The 20,492-nt window shown below is 45.7% G+C and overlaps 1 protein-coding gene across 3 annotated transcripts in view; it reads right to left on the bottom strand.

The window, feature by feature from the left end:
- Positions 1–20,492, bottom strand: part of ABCA1 (ATP binding cassette subfamily A member 1) — a 147,660-nt gene that overhangs the window by 30,206 nt on the left and 96,962 nt on the right. For 2 of the 3 annotated variants that reach the window (XM_050761838.1, XM_050761839.1), the window contains exons 14-28: positions 20,070–20,246; positions 18,037–18,259; positions 16,076–16,297; positions 14,807–15,011; positions 13,592–13,705; positions 11,636–11,807; positions 10,194–10,325; positions 8,752–8,894; positions 8,410–8,547; positions 7,486–7,706; positions 6,047–6,125; positions 4,996–5,198; positions 3,275–3,323; positions 2,966–3,079; positions 1,425–1,573 (exon numbers count right to left, since the gene is read on the bottom strand). In XM_050761838.1, coding sequence (XP_050617795.1) covers positions 1,425–1,573; positions 2,966–3,079; positions 3,275–3,323; positions 4,996–5,198; positions 6,047–6,125; positions 7,486–7,706; positions 8,410–8,547; positions 8,752–8,894; positions 10,194–10,325; positions 11,636–11,807; positions 13,592–13,705; positions 14,807–15,011; positions 16,076–16,297; positions 18,037–18,259; positions 20,070–20,246 — 2,341 coding nt within the window. Of the gene's footprint in view, positions 1–1,424; positions 1,574–2,965; positions 3,080–3,274; positions 3,324–4,995; positions 5,199–6,046; positions 6,126–6,152; positions 6,226–7,485; positions 7,707–8,409; positions 8,548–8,751; positions 8,895–10,193; positions 10,326–11,635; positions 11,808–13,591; positions 13,706–14,806; positions 15,012–16,075; positions 16,298–18,036; positions 18,260–20,069; positions 20,247–20,492 lie in introns of all 3 variants that reach the window. The other variant, XM_050761840.1, reaches the window with a different exon arrangement.

The raw sequence follows: 20,492 nt of genomic DNA, 5'->3' as shown, positions 1-20,492 counted from the left end.
TATGGCCACCTGGCAGAGGCACTAAGCCAAGAAGTTCACAAAGTAAATAGTGCTCACATTCAGGGTGACTCAGAACACTGGGTCCTGCCCTTCTTCCTCCTGAAGACAGAAAGACCACATTGGGCGCCATGAACCCAGGACCAGGAGCCAGAAGTCCTGAATCCTGGTTCTGTCTCTAGTACAGGTGCACCCATGTGAAGTCACTCTCCCCACTGGCCTCAGTTTTCTCACTTTAATCTGAGGTCTGAGAACACACGGCCCATTCAAATCCTACACTATCATAAAACCAACTCTACAGCAATGGCTCCAATCACGGACAACCATAGTCATTGTCTCCCGTGACAGTCTCAGAAAGAATAAATATCCAATTCCTTCTTCAACCTCCTAAGACTTTCTACCATATCTTCTCTGAAAAAAAAAAAAAAAAAAAATGACTTGGGCATACTTTGTAAGTAAACCCAAAGCTCCTCCCATTTATTGTTGAGAAATGTATCCCTTATAACCTTAAAGATTCAAACAATGCCCCCAATTCTAATGTTCTGGGATTTCAATGCAGAAAATTGACATTGAGTGAATAAGTCTGTATAGTAAGTACTATAATGAGAATTATCTCTGTTGTCATTATTTATGGTTGTGTTATCAATGATTATCATCAACAAACAAAGGTAACTGAGGATCAGAGAGATTAAGCAACTTGCCCAAAGTCATACGGCCAATAAGTAGCAAAGTCAGGATTCAACTCCAGCTCTGTATGCTCCAAACTCCTGCTCTTAACAGTATCCACATCATCAGTGTGGAAGATTCTCTGCAGACCTTTTCTCTACATTTCTTGATTTTACAGAGTGAAAAAATTTAACCCTTCTAACTAAGCAAGTTAGCATGCAAACACTGACATGCAGACAATAGTGTAAGAAGTCTTCTCTGTTGGCCAGCTATATTCTGACCTACCTTTTCTACCAGTTTGAGTTAAACATCAACTCAGAGAAAAATCAAGTTTCTAATAAGTTCACATGTCAAGTGCATCTGGGTATAAAAACTCTGTTACGACAGCTGAATACACCCGATCAGTTTTTCTATACTTTGTCCTTTTTATGTTCTCCTCCAAAATAACATATACACACACAAAAGTAAGCACTTGCTCATGTCAGGCCCCATTCTAAGCACCTATTGGTTTTTATTTTCGTAACAACCCTGTACTGCAGGTAATATTATTATCCCCATTTTACAGATGAGGAGATTGAGGCATAGAGAAGTAACTTGCCAGCAGATACAACACTGGCAAGGAATAGAACTGGGATTGAAATACAGATAAATCTGGCTCCAGCATCCATATCTTGACCAAGATGCTATCCTGCCTTCACTGGTCACAGAGCCTGCAGCCCACCCCTGAGGCCAGAGTCTCTAGCCAAAACAGCACATCTCACCTGAGCAAAGAATCCTTTCCGACTCCGTCTGGCAATTAGCAGTCTCTTCCACAAAAGGGCCACAAACTGTTGCTGTGTAAGCTTCCAGCCCTTCACCTGGTAGGAGCCTTTGCCATCCATCCCGCTGAGCAAGTCTGTCTCTCTGGACTCTGCAAGAAGCCAACACTGAAGGTCACCTATTATCTAGGTGTTTTCGGCATTGCCATGCTCCTTCTTCTGGTGTCTTCAACAACTATCTTGGAGGCGTGTGTCTGAAGCTAAAAGTTTCTCAGAAGTAAACTTTTAGGACAAAGCTATGTCCAAGGAAGAGTTATGACTCAAAATGTCTAACAAGAGCAGTCTCTGCCTTTCAGTCCTTGTCTGACAAGTACAGAAAACAAAGGTGTCTTGAGACAACTGAAAAGATGTGTTCATGCATAACCAGGTATTACAGCCAGCCATTCGGATGAACTGAGTCATCAATTTCTTATAGACTATTCTATGAAACAGGCCATGTACATCGCTTGACATATTTGAGAACACACAATGGCAATTAGCTTCTCAGCTTCTCACCCTATTATATTTTGGTAAAACGTGGACACATTTCAAATGATCTAAGTACTGATACTGTATGAAGTCAGGCAATTATATATAATGTAAGAGCCATACACTCTTGTGAGCAGGGGTGAGAGAACTGGAAAGTTTTCTGTTCCTAAACATTTTCTAGAAATCCTTGTCTTAAATGAATGATACCTAACTGATGTGCTTTTACATCTTAACAATATTTGTTTGATGCCTTATCTCTCCTCTCCATCTCAGTTAAACACACAAAGACACACTCATCTAAAATATCTAAGTCTTTTTTTTTTTTTTTTCAGATGGAGTTTTCACTTTTGTTGCCTAGTCTGGAGTGCAATGGCACAACCTTGACTCACTGAAACCTCTGCCTCCCAGGTTCAAGCGATTCTCCTGCCTCAGCCTCCCAAGTAGCTGGGATTACAGGTATGTACCACCATACTCAGCTAATTTTTGGTATTAGTAGAGATGGGGTCTCACCTTGTTGGTCAGGCTGGTCTCAAACTCCTGACCTCAGGTGATCTACCCACCTTGGCCTCTCAAAGAGCTGGGATTACAGGCTTGAGCCACTGTGCCCGGCCTCAAATATATAAGTCTCAGGGTACAATTAACTCTAACAGCAAATTCCCCTTTCTGACTCTTTCAAAATAATTCATCTACTTGAAAGAATATTTGTTCAACAATTAAACACCTAATATATACAAGAAACTAGGACCCTGCAGAAAAGATAATAAATACATGGGTTCAGAGGATTGAGGCACCATCTTTACGTCTTTAAAGGAAGTGATATGGATGGGCTCTTTCAGGTTTGATCACATGCACGACGCTGCAAAGAACAAGGGGCTTTTATCATTTCCTCACATCTCTTTGGTCTCTGTAGGGATCTATCACCTTGGCTAAAGGCCATCCCAAGAAAACAGCTGGGAGCATGAGAGAGAATTTCACATTCAAACAGTGGGACACCGATTGATCTTGCCCTAACATACCTGGGTCTACGTCAGAATCATTTGGATCAACAGCATCATCTTCAGTGAACGGGCGAAGACAGCTCTGCTTGTCCCCGAAGGCCCGCCTGTTTCGTCTTGCTGGCAAGGTACCATCTGAAGGCACAAGGAAAGAATCCCATACTTTATTTTATTTACAACAAAACAAACTTTCCCCATCTGCAACAAACCTACATTCTCCAAATGAGAATGCAATAGAACAATTCAAAGGGAAAGGAACAATACTCATGCGCTGAGAAAGCCAGCTGGAGGCACTATCTTAAGTGTGCCATTCCCCCTCAAGGCAGTTACCTGAAGTCTCAGCATCCACCCCACTCTCTTCAGCCACCTTGAGGAATATCTGCAAAATGAGAGCAGGTGAGAACATTATAAGCACCAACATTACGAAAGCAGTCATCACTGCCATGATTATTACATTATTGAGTGGCATGTTAGCCCCTTAAGACAGAGAAAGTAGAAGCCACATTTCTTAATAACACTTTGTCAGAGTCACTTGGGAGAGAAGCCGTTTTTGCCAGAGAACATTTCCTCAGTGGTGAGAGCTATCAATCTAGACAATCATTTTTAAATTAAAGCTATGGCTGGGCGCGGTGGCTCATGCCTATAATCCCAGCACATTGGGAGGCCGAGGCGGGCTGATCACCTGAGGTCGGGAGTTCGAGACCAGCCTGACCAACATGGAGAAAACCCGTCTCTACTAAAAATACAAAATTAGCCAGGCGTGGTAGCACATGCTTGTAATTCCAGCTACTCGGGAGGCTGAGGCAGGAGAATCACTTGAACCCGGGAGGTAGAGGTTGTAGTGAGCCAAGATCGCACCACTGTACTCCAGCCTGGGCGATAAGAGCAAAACTCCCGTCTCATCAAAAAAAAAAAAAAAAAAAAAAAAAAAAAGCTATGACAGTAGGACACTGCAGCAGAAGAAATTTGTTCTGAACCTACAGGGAATGAGTCAAGTGGCTTCTTTCAGGACTGTGGCTCTAAATCTTTGAGTAGGCTAGCACTATGACAAGTTATCCAATACAGAATGAGCAGGAGGAAATAGAGCACTAGAAATACGATGGCAGAGATTCAAACATCAGAAGAGAATCTGAATGAGCGCAATAATTTCCAAACTCGAGTCTATAGACCACTGTGTCCGAAGCATGCAACGGAAGTACAGACTTCAAGGCCTTACCTCCAGAAATTCTGATGCACAGGCCCTGAAGCCAAACCTTAGAATGTTTACTTTTAGTAACACCCCCAGGTGATTCTGCTGCACTGTCAAACTTGGAGACCACTGAGCCAGACAGCTTTTATATCCCCTTCAGCCCTCAAGGTCTGTGATGCTGGATCTCTAAGGGGAGGCATTACATGGATAAAGAGAGTATGGGCTTTGAAGCCCCAAATCCCTGATTCTGAATCTCATGTCAACATTCCTGAGTGTTCATTTTTTCATCTTTTTATGAGAATTAAATGAGGTCACAGTGATTAAAAAAAAAAAAAAACAAATCTCAGCACCTCGCATAAGTAGACTATCCATTCATAAATGTTGGTCATTTCCTATGTATGAGAATCCAGTTGATACCTGGCTGTGACACAGTCACACCAGGGAATTGCTCCTGATTCTGATTCAGTAGGTCTGAGCTGGGCCCAAGTTGCTGAATTTCTAACAAGTTCCCAGGTGATCCTGATGCTGCTGGTCCTCACACTGTACTTGAGTAAAGAGGCTCATTAAAACGTAAATAAGTGGATAGGAGTTTAAGGTTGGGATGTAAATCTGTTAGGTACCACTGTTTTCAACATACAAATAAATCTCAGGCATGTACTGTGGTACAGAGGAAAATACTTCTTTCCTGCTGTCTCCCACCACCATCTTAAATGGCTAACTGGAGTCAACATTACTCAGATGTCAATGACCTAAAAACCCAATGACTAACTCCATGATAATCCTGCTCCCAGTGCAGGCTACTGGCCTGGCCTTAGGACATTTGGCCTTGCTATATATTCCAACAGTCAGCCACTTAACTTACTTCTTCCAGGGTCGTCTCTGAGATGCCATAACTAGAAATGCCCAGGTCTGAGAGCCGGTCATCAATCTCATGAAAGAGTTCCACAAAGGCCCCCTCCTTAGCAGCTTCATATGGCAGCACGTAGGTCAGCTCATGCCCTATGTCTTCCACCAGCCGGGCTTCAGACACATGCTTCCTGATGAGGTTGGAGATAGCAGAGACATCTGCAGGGACCAGAATGCAAAGACGGCTCAATCAACGCAGAGGGGCTCCAGAGTGAGGGCTGGCCATCCCCCACCCTCTCCTCAGAAGCCTGCTGCTCATACACCACACCTGTTCCAGGTATTTTAATCATTCCACATGTTCATCTCTGGTCTGAGGGTTGGGGGCAAAGGAAAGGACTATGTCTTATTCACCTTTGTATCACCAAAGCCAGGCACATTGTAGGTACTCAGTGTAGGATGGGTGGATGGGTGGATGCGAGGATGGGTGGGTAGGTGGATGGATGGGTGGATGGATAACTGAGGCTCAAAGTCTGGTGTCTATTGCCTAAGCTCTGGGATTCTTCAACAGAAAACTTGAGTAAAGGAATCTTAGAAGATTCTTCACCCTTTCCTATACTTGAAAAGTAGGCTCCCTCATTTACCTAAATAGAGGGTTAATCTAACAGTTCATGGAAGCAGAAGGCTTCCTGGGAAAAGCCAGCCATTAGGACTCAGCAGAGATGGCAAGGGTCAAGACTTCTGTTCCACATATGCTACTGGTGACACTGGCCTCCTACACACGCTACCCAAGAAAAATCTGGAAGGCTGTGCCTGATCTCCTGGGCTCTCACTCTTCTTATATACTAGGCTCAAATCTCAGCCCACTGGCTTGGCCCTCAGCTCCTCATCCCCGGTATTCAGTGTCCACTCCCCTAAGGGATTCCCCAAATCCCAGTCATCTCAGCTCTCTGGGACACTGCCCTGCTAGCTCCCAGACCGAGCCCCAGGCACCCCAGCAAGCATTAGGCCAACCCACCACCAAGCTGCACCCGCCCCCACAGCCACCCAGCCCCAGCCCAGCAGCAAACCTTGAGTCAGCGCCACCAGCCTCTGCACCTCTCCTCCTCTGCCTCCACTCTGCCCAGCTGGGGGAAGCTCAGGCACCACCTGAATAAGAAACCCCAGAGTCCTTACCGATGGTCAGCGTGTCACTCTCATGGTCGCTGCCCAGGCCAGCATCAGAACTGCTCTGAGAAACACTGTCCTCCTGATGGCAAAGAAGGAGGTGAGAACGGATCAGGGACTGAGCAAGGCAGAGCCACCAGCACCTTCGCCGGGGAGGGCTTCTAAGCAGCTCTGTTGTGTGAGAACTAAAGGAAAAAGCTTTCCCTGGGACACATGCACTGGCAGCCGTGGCTTCAGAGGACCCCGTCTGGCATGTGTGTGCTGTGTGAACAGCCTTGCTTCCTGAGGGTGAAAGGTCAGGAAGCAGAGTTGCCAGAAGAACTGTGGCCTCCCAATGAATGCTGCAACAAGGCCTTTGCCAACCATCTCAGGCAAGGCCTTTACCTGGCTACATGTCTACTTCAATGCTTCTCAAGCTTCAATGTGTGTTCAACCACTTGAGGACCTTGTTAAAATACACAGATTCTGATTCGGTAGGTCTGAGCTGGGCCCAAGTTGCTGAATTTCTAACAAGTTCCCAAGTGATCCTGATGCTGCTGGTCCTCAGACTGCACTTGAGTCAAGAGGCTCATTAAAAGGTAAATAAATGGATAGGAGTTTAAGGTTGGGATGTAAATATGTTAGGTACCACTGGCTTCAACACACAAAGAAATCTCAGGCATGTACTGCGGTACAGGGGAAAACATACCTGGTAATTGAGTCTGGTCCTACCACTGTTATTTACCTGCTGGGTGACCTTGAATAAGCTACCAAATCCCTATAAGCCTCACTTCCCTCATCTGGGATAATAAATATAGTTACCTTCTTCCCAGGGTTTCTCTGTACTTTAATTGAGATGATAGAGGTTAAAAAAAAAAAAAAAAAAAGGTTGTAAATGGTAACAATGCTATATAAAATTAATGATTATCATTATTTTCTTTTATGCCCAGAGTCTCTCTGGCATGAAATCAGTGCCTAATAAATATTGGCTGTTTTATAGTTTAAAAGTTAAGGTCAATGAGATTGAAAAGTAATGAACAGGAACACCAGGTCATTTGTAGCCAAGGCTCTTACCTCTTGACAAGTCTCTTTTCTTTGACATAATAATGTCCTATAAGGACCTTCTCCATCACTCTCTGTGCCTCATAGGAAAAGGAAAACGGGATTCAACAGAACTAGCACAATAGGAACAGAGGGCTCCTTAGCTTTCCATGCCTGAGGTATGATATGATTTCCAAGGGGCAGAGCAGGAAGATGGTGGCTTCAACATGGCAAAAGGGGTGGAGGTGGGGAAACCATTCACAGCCAGCAAGTCCTGACTGCCCAGACCCAACACCAGCCCAGCACCAAGACCGCAGCTCACCTTTTTCAGGTATGACACAGTGCTACTACTGTTTCTGCAGGAACTGAGGGAGGATTCCACATCTTTCTTGACCAGGGTCAGGTAGTAGCCTGTTCCCAGCTGGTTCTTCAGAAACAGGGAGGAGCCCACACAGCACAGCTTCCCATGGGAGATGATGGCAATTCTGTCCCCCAGGATGTCCGCTTCATCCATGTGGTGTGTGGAGAGAATAATGGTGCGGCCTGCCAGGCACAAACACAAGGATGTGGGATAGGTGAGGCCTCTCAGTTCTCATTTATCACAGTGGCAGGGACTAGAGAGAGATTAGCAGGGGTAAGCAGGGCAAAGAGACCTGGAAGCCACCTTTAACCCTGTATGGCTGTGACCCCTAGAATGGCAAAGCTTTGGATATGTATATAGGTACCACATCGTGACACAGGTAAGAACAGTAGCATTTATTTGGGAACTTGTTATATGCCAGGCATTGTGCTAGGTGGTTTGTGTGCATTCTTATTTAATTTAATCTATGACGTAAGCACCACTATTATTATCGGCAAAGAAAGTGAGGCAAGTTGTGACTTTCCCAATGTCTCAGGACCAGCCAGGGTTGGCTCAAAGCCTGCCTGTGCTCCTTATACTGTACCACATCAGATCTCTAACCAGAGAGCCCAATCGTCTCCCTGTCCCTCTCCCATTCCATTCATTTATGCATCCACCCTTTCGACTAACCATAAATTTAGTACACCATGTTGGGGACAAAAAGATGGATAAAGACACAGCATCTCCTCTCAGGAATCTCAGTCTCAATGCCCTTTATCTCTTCTGTGATAACAGAAGAGAATCCCATGGCTTCACAGAAGAGTAGCCAAGCGATACAACCATACTTCTTAAAAACCCCCCGCTCTCTCTCAGTCCATTTACTCAGAATAAATATACATCAGGCACCTTGTCGGTATTTCAGCAGCAGCTCCCATATTCCCCTGCGGGAGTAAGGGTCCACACCAGCTGTGGGTTCATCCAGAATGACGACCTTGGATCCCCCGACAAAGGCCAATGCCACAGATAGCTTTCTCTGCATTCCACCTACAAAAAAAAAACAGTGAGACAAACTCCAGGACCAGCCCCAGTCAGTGAGTGAAGGCAGAGGACCTGGGGACACAGCCAGGGACAAGTTTCTATTACCCACCTCACCCAGCCTGGGACCCTGGGGCAGTGCTGATTTTCCTCTGCGTGTGTGTAGCTGGAGGAGGAGGGGAGAGGAACAGGGAAGGTAGCTCTGGGCCGCACCTGACAGCTGGCTTGTTTTGCTTTTCAACTTGCTTGATGGCAAACCAACATCCAGGGCCATCTGCTCCATCTCCGCCTTCACGTGCTTCTTGGAGAGCCCTTTCAGGCGGGCATAGAACCAGATGTGTTCTTCGACAGTCAGCCTGGGGACAGGGAGGCAGGTCAGCTCTGGGCTCTACTGGATACCCCAGAATACAGTGTCCCCTAGCTCAGAACAGATGAGAATAGGCATATTTTCCTCTCCCCTCACTTTTTTTTTTTTTTATCAATTTCTGAAAAACAATCTTCAAGATTCAAAGTAGAACAACAGTGAACAAGCACATGACCTGCTCAGGAAATCAAAGTGAAAGGTGACAGATCGCTTCCAACCTGTTTCCAGCAGGCCTGGCCACCATGCACCAGGCAGTTCCAACTTTCAATTTCAGTGCCCCAAGATGTTGTCTTTAACGGGCTGTCCCCACAGCACGTCCACCAAGAAGTCAGCTCAGCACACACCTGGAGAAGCCCTCCTGAACCTCAGGGGACCCCAGGCTCTGAAAGCAGGGAGGACCCTGCACGTGAGCCCCATGTGTTCACTTTAGATGAGGAGGGAGCATATGAGCCCCAGCTGTTCACTTTAGATAAGAAGAAACATAAGGGAAAAGCCTTGCCCAAGATTGCAGAGCTCAGGTCTCTCTCTGGCTCCATCACACGGGCTCCCTGGGGGCCTTATTGCTGATGGGACAACCTGAGTGGGAGCAAATGTCTTGAGCAGCAAATACAGGTCCATCATACCAGGGCCCTGAAGCACTACCAGGTCTGGGAAGTCTGCTCCAGGCCTCAATAAGGAGTGTGGCGGGGGAGAGCATGGGCTAAAGGGCCCTCCAGCATGACAATAATAGAAAGCAATGTTTCCCAAGCCCCCATCCACTGGCTGTGCTGAAGTCACCTCTCAGCTCAACCATTCACCTCCCACTTCTTCTAAAATCAAAGAACAACTAGGTCTCGAGGTGTTCAGGGAGGTGAGCCTGCCACATTCAAAGAAAGTAAAATGCGGCCAGACGCAGTGGTTCACGCCTGTGTTCCCAGCACTTTGGGAGGCCGTGGTGGGTGGATCACAAGGTCAAGACATTGAGCCCATCCTGGCCAACATGGTGAAACCCTGTCTCTACTAAAAATACAAAAATTAGCTGGGCATGGTGGTGTGTGCCCAGAGTCCCAGCTACTCGGGAGGCTGAGGCAGGAGAATTGCTTGAACCTGGAGGCCAAGGTTGCAGTGAGCACCACTCTGCACTCCAGCCTGGCTACAGAGCAAGACTCCGTCTCAAAAAAAAAAAAAAAAAAAAAAAAAAAAGAAAAAACAAAAACATAACAAAGTAAAATGCCTAAGTCCCACTCCTCCCACGATGGCATGACAGACACATCCAGAAAGGGCCTATTCTTAACGGGCTGCTGGTACTCACATGTCAAACAGCACATTATGCTGGGGACAGACCCCCAGGTTCTGCCGGATAGTGCTCATCTCAGAGCGAATGTCTTTTCCCAGGATGTAGGCTGTGCCCGAGGTCGGGGGGAACAACCCAGTCAGGATTGACCTGAGGACAAAAATTTAGAAGTACAGGAGTCAGGGCTGACCTACCCTTAACTCTAGATGCTCCATTCAGGCTGCAGAGAGAACAGAAAACCAACCCTCCCACCAGCCCCATTCCTTTCTAATGAACCCTACCAGACCCAAACAAAGCAAAGCAGTCCTTTTACTTCAGTAAATAACTACAAGTGGGCCTATGTGTTAGAAATGCCAATTCTAGTGTGAGCATTTTTTAAAAGAAGTTTCCAATTTGCAATGAAAGTATACTTTAAAAAACATATTTTGTATGCCTAACATCGCACACACGGAAAATGGACAAACAAGAACATATTATTCAAAGATTTTTTTTTTTTTTTTTTTTTTTTTTTGAGACGGAGTCTCGCGCTGTGTCACCCAGGCTGGAGTGCAGTGGCGCGATCTCAGCTCACTTCAAGCTCCGCCTCCCAGGTTCACGCCATTCTCCTGCCTCAGCCTCCGAGTAGCTGGGACTACAGGCGCCCGCCACCACGCCCGGCTAGTTTTTTGTATTTTTAGTAGAGACGGGGTTTCACCATGTTAGCCAGGATGGTCTTGATCTCCTGACCTCGTGATCCACCCGCCTCGGCCTCCCAAAGTGCTGGGATTACAGGCTTGAGCCACCGCGCCCGGCCAAAGATAATAATTTTTATGTTAGGTAGTAGGATTTCTGACTACCTTTTAAAAATCTTCTGAAAAGCTCATAATATATTAATTTTATGTTTTAACAAAAGATTAAAAGGAAACAGGAAGGAATGTCACCCCCCAAAGGTACACCCTTTGGAACGGCTGAGGAATCATGCTGGAAGCCACTGAGGCTAACGCTGGTGCTTTACAGTCCCTGATCCCTCCTGACACTACCTGCTGTAAGGTCCTTGAGGTCCCAGGGAAGGCAGTCAAGCCAGTTGCCCAGCTGCTTCTCACAACTGCTTAGAGACAGAGTTCCTGGGAATTGCCAACTCCCTCCAACATATGTAATCTATCTTTTCGTGACTGCAGGTTCCAAGACCACTGCAGAATTCTGTGAACTACATGGGAAGGGTCATCTGAGGCCCCAGCCTGTTTTAGGCTGAAGAAATAACATCTAGAGGCCCCAGACTGTTTTAGGCTGAAGAAATAACATCTAGAAAACTAGCACGTGGAAAGACACTCGTGATTACGTAATATTTTCACACTCGGCAACTCCTCACGTGCTCCTCCCCTTGTCCCAGGGACCAGCATGGTTTCCTAAGGTATAAATTTCTAACTCTACTGCAGAACCCTCCTGTGGCTGATTCTGTGGGAACCACACCCTCTTCTTACATGGTGGTCGTCTTCCCCGCTCCATTGTGGCCCAGGAAGGAGGTGATCTGGCCCTCATAAAAATTCAGTGCCAGGCCATCGACAGCCACCTTCATCCCATCTCGGTAGACTTTTACCAGGTTCTGAATGGACACGCCCAGCTTCAGATGGGTGGGCTCCTCCTCCATGCAGACTGTGACAGGAGAGAGGACAGAAATGAACCCACAGAAAGCACTGAGGAGTGGAGGGTAAGGACGCATGGCGCTGCGCTCGTACTCTCAGCAATGCCTTCTCTCCATGTCCACCCTGGTTTCACAGGCAGGCAGGAGGCTACAAATGTTTATGTAAGGCCTATTTGGATACTGATGTTGGTGATGGGAATACAATGATAAAGGAGCATTCAGAGTCTGTTGGGAAAAGGACTTGATGAACAATTAAAATACAGGATGCTGAAAGTTGTTTCAAAAATACATCTAAAAACGCCATGGAACTGTGATATCTCCCTCCCAGGGAACACTACTTAGCAGTGAAGAGGAATGAACTGTTGACACATACAACTTGGAAAGATCACAAGGGAATTCTGCTGAGTGGAAAAAAAAAAAAAAAAAAAAAAAGCCAGTATCAAAAGGATACCTACTGTGTGGTTCCATTTACGTAACATTCTGGAAATAATAAAACTGTAAAAATGAGGAATGCATCAGTGGTTGAGAGGTGTCAGGAACTGAGGAAGAAGGGAGGTGGCTGTGGCCATTAAGGGGTAGCATGAAGGAGCTTTGTGACAATGAGACATTTCTGCAGCTTGATTGAGCTAGTAATTACATGAATTCACACATGATAAAACTGCATAGAACTAAATACACACACACACACAAATGAGTGCACATAAAGCTAGTGAAATCTGAAGGTTTGTGAATTGCACCAATGTCAATTTCATGGTTTTGATATTATTCTATAGTTACGCATGGTGCTACCATTGGGGGAACCCCCTCATGTAGCTTTTATTACTTCTTGTGAGTCTATAATTGTTTTTAAAAAATAAGATTTTCTTTCACATGCCATGGAAGTTCAGGGTAGAGAGTGACTGACTACCTGAGAACCAAGGAGGGATGCTCAGGGGTGGGGATCCTGAACTAGATCTTGGAGAGAAAGGAGGAATTGAGAAGATAGGCAAGTTAGAGAGAAGGTTCTCCTGTGAGAGCAAACAGTACATACAAAGGCATGGGGGTGTGGAAGAACATGACATATTCCAGCAACTGTGAGCATTTCTAGGTGACTGAAATAGGAGCTAGGTGTAGAGAGGAGGTAGGAGATGATTAGGAACAGCAGGCAAGCGTGCTACATTCAGGAGCATCATACTTTTACCAAGGACAATCAGGGGATGGGCACAGAAGAGACTGGCAGAAAAGGGACCTATTAAACACTTAGGAAGCCACTCTAAGCACAAAGAACCCAGAAGGCAGAGCCTTTGATGAGCTGTGGACTTCTCTGCCTGCAGTCAGGAGCCAAGAGAGGATTAGGGATCTACGTAATGAAGGATGATTACGTTACGAAGCATAGGCTGAGCTCTGTGGTAGCCACTTGGTCTCAGCCCACACAGGCTCACACACAGGTCACCATGACAAGGTAGGCAGCGAGGTTACGGTTCCACAATCATGCTTGTCTTTACCTCTTTCTTCTAGTTTGTTAGGAGAGCACGAAATGTGCGTTTGGGAGGGGGCAAGTAAAAGATACTTTTCTAGAAGCCAAGACAACAAAGAAAATGTCCCTCAGGGATCCAGACCGTGAACTCCCAACAGGTCAACAGCATTGGACATAAATGGCATGGGAGGATTTGGAAAGGGACACTGCATGTGATTTCTCTGCCCCTAGAGTGATTTCAGAGTCTTTTAGAAAGGCAGGAGACGTCGCTTGCCCCCAACAGTTAGCAGAGGCAGCAGCACTAGGTTAAAGAAAGAGCAGGAAGTCAACAGCACTTACTTTCTGACATTCTCTTCTGGTTGGAACCAGGGTGGCTCTTCTCATCACTTTCCTCACCAAACCAGTAGGACTTGGTGCAAGGAAAATACCAGGGCCTGGGAATTCCGTACTGGCCTGAAAGCAAAGCACAGGTATGAGCCAAGCTCAGCGCCATCCCAGTATTCTGAGGGTTTCCCAGCCAGGTCCATTTCCTCCTTGACACATCTTTTGGGGAAGGAACAGATTGGAATGGATGTAGGGAAAGGGGGAGCAAACATTTGTTGAAACCTGCTATGTACAACATACATTCTGCACCTCTGTAAGTCCTTCCAACAACCCATGGGGCAGGTGCCATCCCCATTTTAGAAATGAGGAAAGTGAGGGATAAGGAGCCTATCCAAGGTCCCTCAGCCAGTAAGTTCAGGACTCAGAATTTAAATCCAGAATCTGCATGCTGCAAAATTGCATATTCAATGAATGAAGTTCAGGCAGGAGTAATAAATATTTCATGTATACCTCCTTAGGGGAGGATCAGAAGGTGAACCAAAAAGAGTTAAATCTTGCTGTCTCAGAATTTGATCTCATATGAAAGTTTGTCCCAAGGCAGGTTCCTCTTGGACTTGGTCGAGTAGATGTATTAAGAAAGAAGTACTAAAGAAAAATTCAACATGAATTTTTACTGAATGCTAATTAAATCACAGGCAGGCCTTAGAGCTAGTATATTTAATTATTAACAACCTGTACTCAGGAAACAGAACATCTCCTAGTTGTACCCCCTCTGGGGACACAGAAATACAGAATTGGGTGAGCATTGAGAGGATTTGCATGGGCTTACGACCCAGTGTAACCAAAGTGGATTCTCCTCCATGTACCAACACTTAACAGTTGTGTGACCACAGCTGGTTACTTAACATCTTTGAGTCACAGTTCTCTTATTTGAAAATTGCTGGTTATTATAGTAACTACTTCAGAGTAGCCTTGTGAGAATTAAATGAAGCAATGTGTATAAAACATTTTGCATGCTGCCTTGCACACAGTTTTCAAGAAACAAGTGCTATACAAGTAGTGACAATTGTACTTTCAGCATCAGCTGCCTGTCCTTAGACTATCTGTTTACTGTAGATCTTTAGCCCAAACCACTTCCCAGGGAGGCCCATGCACTGCAGAGATTCTAGCACAATGAAAGGAAAATGGCTAGAAGTCATATTTTCCTAATAGATGCCCAAAGCAGTGTACCTGGAAAGACAGCCTCGATGTACCAAGTCATCACCCCATAGAGGAAGGTGTCAAACAGCATCATGGAAACTGAAGTGGTGAGATTGAAGCCATCTTCCTCCATAGGACTTTCAAACAGGTTGTCCCATTGCACTCCAATGCCCTGCTCCTCAAAAAGGGCAAAGTACTCACAGCCAAACCCGAAAGCCACAGGAGACAGCAGGCTCTGTGAGAAACAGGCAAAGTCACCTATCCATTTTCTGGTCTCTCTCATTTTTCTATCTCTTCTAGTGTAAATTACACCTGGAGAAATTTGAATTTGCAAAATGGATCAGTCATAAGGTACAGAAGTAGTATTTACCTATGGAGTCCCTTTAGGGGAGTGGTGGGCTACCAAGTAACATATAAAATGATTCAACTTGTAACCACTCATTATACACAAACATTTCAGAAATGCATATACAATGAAGTATAAAACTTTTAAAACTTTATGTTTCCAAAGATACCCCAAGGCTCAGCAATCCTGTTCCCCCGCACATGTGTGCATACCCACAGTCCTCTGAGGCTCCCTGCTCAGCCAAGGATGGCTCAGGATCAGAGGTGCCTGGCTGGGGCTGCTGATGCCCACGGAGCCCAGACTGAGGCATCAGGAGCATCCTATGAGTGATTCATAGCTTTCCTTATAAGTGACCTGGGGACATCTGACAGCTTGCACTTGTAGGGGCTCACACACTATCCAAGATTTCCCCCTGCTCTGTACAAGGGAAGGAAGGGTCCAAGTCAGGAATTTGTGGGAAGATGAGGCACTCGCTCCTCAGTTGTGTTTAGTTCATAAAATATTACTCAAGCAAACACCATACTGGACACAAGGAAGACAAGAGAGGCCATCTCTGACCTCAAGACTTTTCAGTTCTATCTGTGGCCTTGACTTTGTCATGAGCTGAACATGGCCAACAGAGCTGGGAGATAAAGGGGCAGAGACGGTATCTGTTGCCTGAAGCCATTCCTCAAGGCCATTTATCCCCAGCCCAGTTCAAGATGAAGTCTGGCTCTCGGAAAAATTCCATTCAATTCAATTCAACCAGGATTCACTGAGAAGACTAAAGGTAAACAATTTAATAAAACACAATCCTTGCCCTTAACCCTTAAAGAGCTTAGAATCTAGAGCAAAGGTTCACGTCCCATTGGAAAGAGACTATCAATTCTGTTCTCAACTTGCTGCTTTTATTCAGGGACCCCAAAGGAAGGTCAAATGCCTACAGCCACTGAAGAAAGACCAGAGGTACTTACAGCGAAGATCTTGAGTGTGAAGCCCACATAGTCCTGCCACGCCACACACAGAACGTAGGGCAGGTACAGCGTGAAGTAGATGATGCCCCCACAGGCTGCCGCCAGGTTGGCTCTGGAGAAGAGTGTGCTAATCAGAAAGCACTGCAGGATGGTCACCACAGCAAACACGGACAGGAAGACAAACACCACGCTGGGGTCACTGTAGGGCAGCAGGTTTCCTAACTGGGAAGGAAGAGACACATCAAATGCGCTGCCTCAACAATCCCGAGCACTCATTTGTATGATCTACAGAAAAAAGACAGGGTTTATTCCTAGTCATGTTAGAGACAACGCAGAGGTGTAATGCTGTTCATCTTTCTGATGAGGAAACTGATCATAACCATCATAAAGAAGATAAGTGATTTACCCAAGACTACACAGAAAAATAATGGCAGAGTTATGAAGACAATAGACTCTAGGGCTTTCTACGCATCTCAGTGGGCGAGTTTGCTCTTTGTTTCTTCAATAGGTAATTTTAACTGGTTTCTCCTTATATAAGGACTAAGACTGGTGGCACCACAGAAGAGCTGTGGGAGATAATGTCCCACGTAACTTTTCTCCCTAAAAGTCAAGGGAAATGGCCCGGCAACTTGACTTTCCCCCTTGATCACTGTGGATTCTGCATTCCCACAATCATCCAAACTCTTGTGGATATTTTGAGCTTACCTCTGGCTGATGGGTACACAACTGCAGGACCCACCATCATGCAGTTGTCTCAGAGCAGCTCTTATGCACCAATCAGGGGACCACCACCCCTGCCACTGACCTCGCCCTTGCAGTTAGATATCAGAGCAGGAGGGAGGGGTTGCTTTCAGCAAGAACTGTATCCTGCTGTGGAACCTCAGTAAAGTCCTTGACCTTCCTGAGCCTCATTTCCTTATCTGTTAAAAGGGTTAGTGAGGATAGAATAAGACAGCTCATGTGATGTGTTTAAACAGTCCTTGGCAATCAGTAGGAACTATTTGCAACAGATGGTATCTAGTATTAAATTAGTTAGTTCTTATCTCTTTGTACTCCCTTTGCTTTAAAAACATTTATTTTTACCTGATGCATCTTTATATGAAATGCTTGCAGACAGAGAAAATTTGGATATAAATATATTAATGTATGGTGCAGACACAAAACTGCACTGCCCAGAGTCCCCATTCAGGGAAGGCTTGCCCAGCTGAGACAGCCTCAGGCATCAGCAACTCTGGGTTTGTCACAGCAGCAGAGAGCCATGTAGGCCCTGGGGCATGACCTTCCCAGGGCAGCCCACATCCAACAATTGATTGAGAGGGTTGGGGTAGGTGGTGTCAGGAGGGAGGCCTTGGGGGAGCACAAAGGGCTGGATGTTTCAGCTCGATGAAGAACAGCTCCAACAAGCTGCATATTCTCTAGAGTGCCCCACGGGGTTAGCCCTGTATCACAGTTCAACTCCTCCCTCTGCCCAATCCTGCATCTTCCATATCCCTTCCACAGGTATTGAGCCCTCGTAAATACCCATACATCAAACTCTATTTCAGCCTCTGCTTCCAGACAGTCTAACCTGCAACAATATATATCCTTCTGATTACTGTTCTTAGAAACTTGGGAAGAATCGCCACCCAATATATCTAAGAAAATAAATAGCTCTCAGATGCTGCCATGAACCACTACCAAGTAGACAGCATGGCACAATTGAGCGTGTGGTTATCTGGAAAGCATGAACCCTGCACTCTCGTCCTGCTTAGCTGCTACCCAGCTGGGTTGACCCTGGGCAAGTCACTGCCCCTCTCTGGGCTTCACTTTCCCCAACTATAAATTGACGAAATTGCAGAAAATGATAGGTATGACCCCTTCTCTACACGAGGCTTCGATTTTTTTTCTTCTTCTCCTCCCTTACCCTGTGTTGAGCTATTTTGGAGTTCCCTGGCAGGGAACAGGGGGTGAGGCTGCCTTACCTTCAGGATGACCACCAGCAAGCCAGCGCTCACAAGAAGAGGAATGAGGCTACTAATGAACCAGCTAAACCAGAGGATGCTGTTGTCCAGGCCCATGATCCGCATGGTCTCTTTCAGCCGCGCCTCCTTCTCATACACAATGCCCTTGATGATCACGGCCACTGAGTAAATCCAGGCCAGTGTCATGAAGAGGGGCATTGACCGGCTCATCACCCGCAGAAAGCTGGAGGCCCCAAGGAAGGACAAGGGGAGAAAGACACACGTGAGCCAGGGTGATGGGCCAAGGCCTCTGAGCCTGCATGCTAGAGGGAGCACCACATCTGGGCCACAGAAGGAAAGGTGCTCTGGACTCCGAAATGTACATATGACCCAATGCTTCATAAGCAATGCAATGTAGAGAGAAAAACGAAGCTAACAAAATGTTGCCAAACCAAATCTCTTTGGGGGCTTGCTTCAGTAACTAGGTAACTGTGAGCCATACTTAAACTAAAGGTAGATTATTTTAAAGTACTAAAAGCCAAACCAAAATACCAACTCATTCTCTCACAAAAGTTCAACATCTCCAAAGTCATCTCACTATTGACTTGCTTATCGTAACTCTACTCACAGCACAGACATACACTTCAGGCAGCTCTTGTCAGTAATGTTGCAGATTCCAAGCTAGAGTAGAAAATGCAGATGTGCAAAGTAAAAGGGACACAGATTCTGGACCCTGAACTTGAGGCTCAGGTTAAAGCTTTATCATGCAGGCACAAACTCACTACATGACAACAGCCACCAGCTCTTAATGCATGTAAACTCCTGTGCCCTGTCTTAAGACATCCTTTCTAGAGTAAACCTTGGCTTAGGGGTCTTTGTAAAAATCTTCCTTTGAAAAATTCCAGCTAATTGTTTAGAAGGTAAAAAACAGGATAATTTCTGGTGACCTGGAAAAGCTACAGATAGCCATACAAGGAAACAGACTGTTCAATGCAAAACAGACAGCCAATATAAGGAGAACCCTGCTCCTCCTGCATCCTGATCCACACACACACACACACACACACACACACACACACACAGGCACACACATACACACATCCCATCACCACCACCATCGCCAACAATAACAGGGAATAAGAGAATTTCCAGAATCTGGAAGAGACATTACATATTTCAGATGTTTGCAATAACTACACCTCTGCCCATTCTCTTAGAAGAAATCATTACATCCAAAGGCATAGTTCCCACAATGAGAACTTGGCAGCTTAGTGACTCAGCACTAAAAGATTTTCTAAAAAATCTAAGAGGAAGAAGCTTTGTTCAGTTTTATTTGGGTTGTTTTGAAATGTGGTTTACCACCTAGGGAGAAGTGCACACATTTACATAAAGTGTGCTTTTTTAAGTTTAGATGCTGTTTCTGCATCTGGAGGTATGTGTGAGTATGTGCTTGCATGTGTTTGTCACGACACATTTTAAGCTTGCAGATTGAGCAAATTTTGACCAAAAGGGTAGAGTGTAAAAAATTGAAGTGGTGGGCTCGGTGTGGTGGCTCATGCCTGTAATCCCAGCACTTTGGGAGGCTAAGGAGGGTGGATTGCCTGAGCTCAGGAGTTTGAGACCAGCCTGGGCAACAGAGTGAAACCTCATCTCTATTAAAATACAAAAAATTAGCCAGACGTGGCAGCATGCACCTGTAGTCCCAGCTATTGTGGAGGCTGAGGCAGGAGAATAGCTTGAAACTGGGAGGCGGAGGTTACAGTGAGCCAAGATCAAGCCACTGCACTCCAGCCTGGGCGACAGAGCGAGACTCCATCTCAAAAAAAATAAAAACAAAAAAAATAAAAGTGGCAACTATGGATGAGAAGCAAAGAGGTTTACTAGTGTGTGCACATATATGTATGTCTGTCATATGGCTGCAACTGTTGACAACTTACATCAGGCATCTTATTTCCAGATCATTCACACGTGCATGCACACGCTCACACACATACACACACCCCCATCTGGCCCAGTATAAACTGGTTAAATACAGTGGCTTGCAGGTAACTTACATGTCATCAACATAACAGGGATAGGGCATCTGTTGCATATAGACACCAGTTTTCTTCTCGGTGCCTGTCAGCACCCTGATGATTGCCTGTTCCACCACATCCTGCAAGTAGGAGAAGCCGCCCCAGACGTACCGCATGTCCTCAAAGGGGTCAGCTCGAGGACCAGGGTCCCAGTACCTAAAACCAAACCACAGGTAATCAACCATTCCTTTGGAACCATACAATAAAAAAACCAATCACCCAAAGCCCCGCTAGCCTTACCAAGCCCCTGTTTCTATTTTTGTATTTTTTTTTTTTTTTTTGAGATGGAGTTTCACTCTTATTGCCCAGGCTGGAGTGCAATGATACGATCTCAGCTCACTGGAACCTCCACCTCCTGGGTTCAAGCGATTCTCCTGCCTCAGCCTCCTGAGTAGCTGGGAT

This window comes from Macaca thibetana, chromosome 15 (assembly GCF_024542745.1).
Source record: "Macaca thibetana thibetana isolate TM-01 chromosome 15, ASM2454274v1, whole genome shotgun sequence".
NCBI classification, from domain to species: Eukaryota; Metazoa; Chordata; class Mammalia; order Primates; family Cercopithecidae; genus Macaca; species Macaca thibetana.
This window is presented reverse-complemented; position numbering and strand designations above follow the sequence as displayed.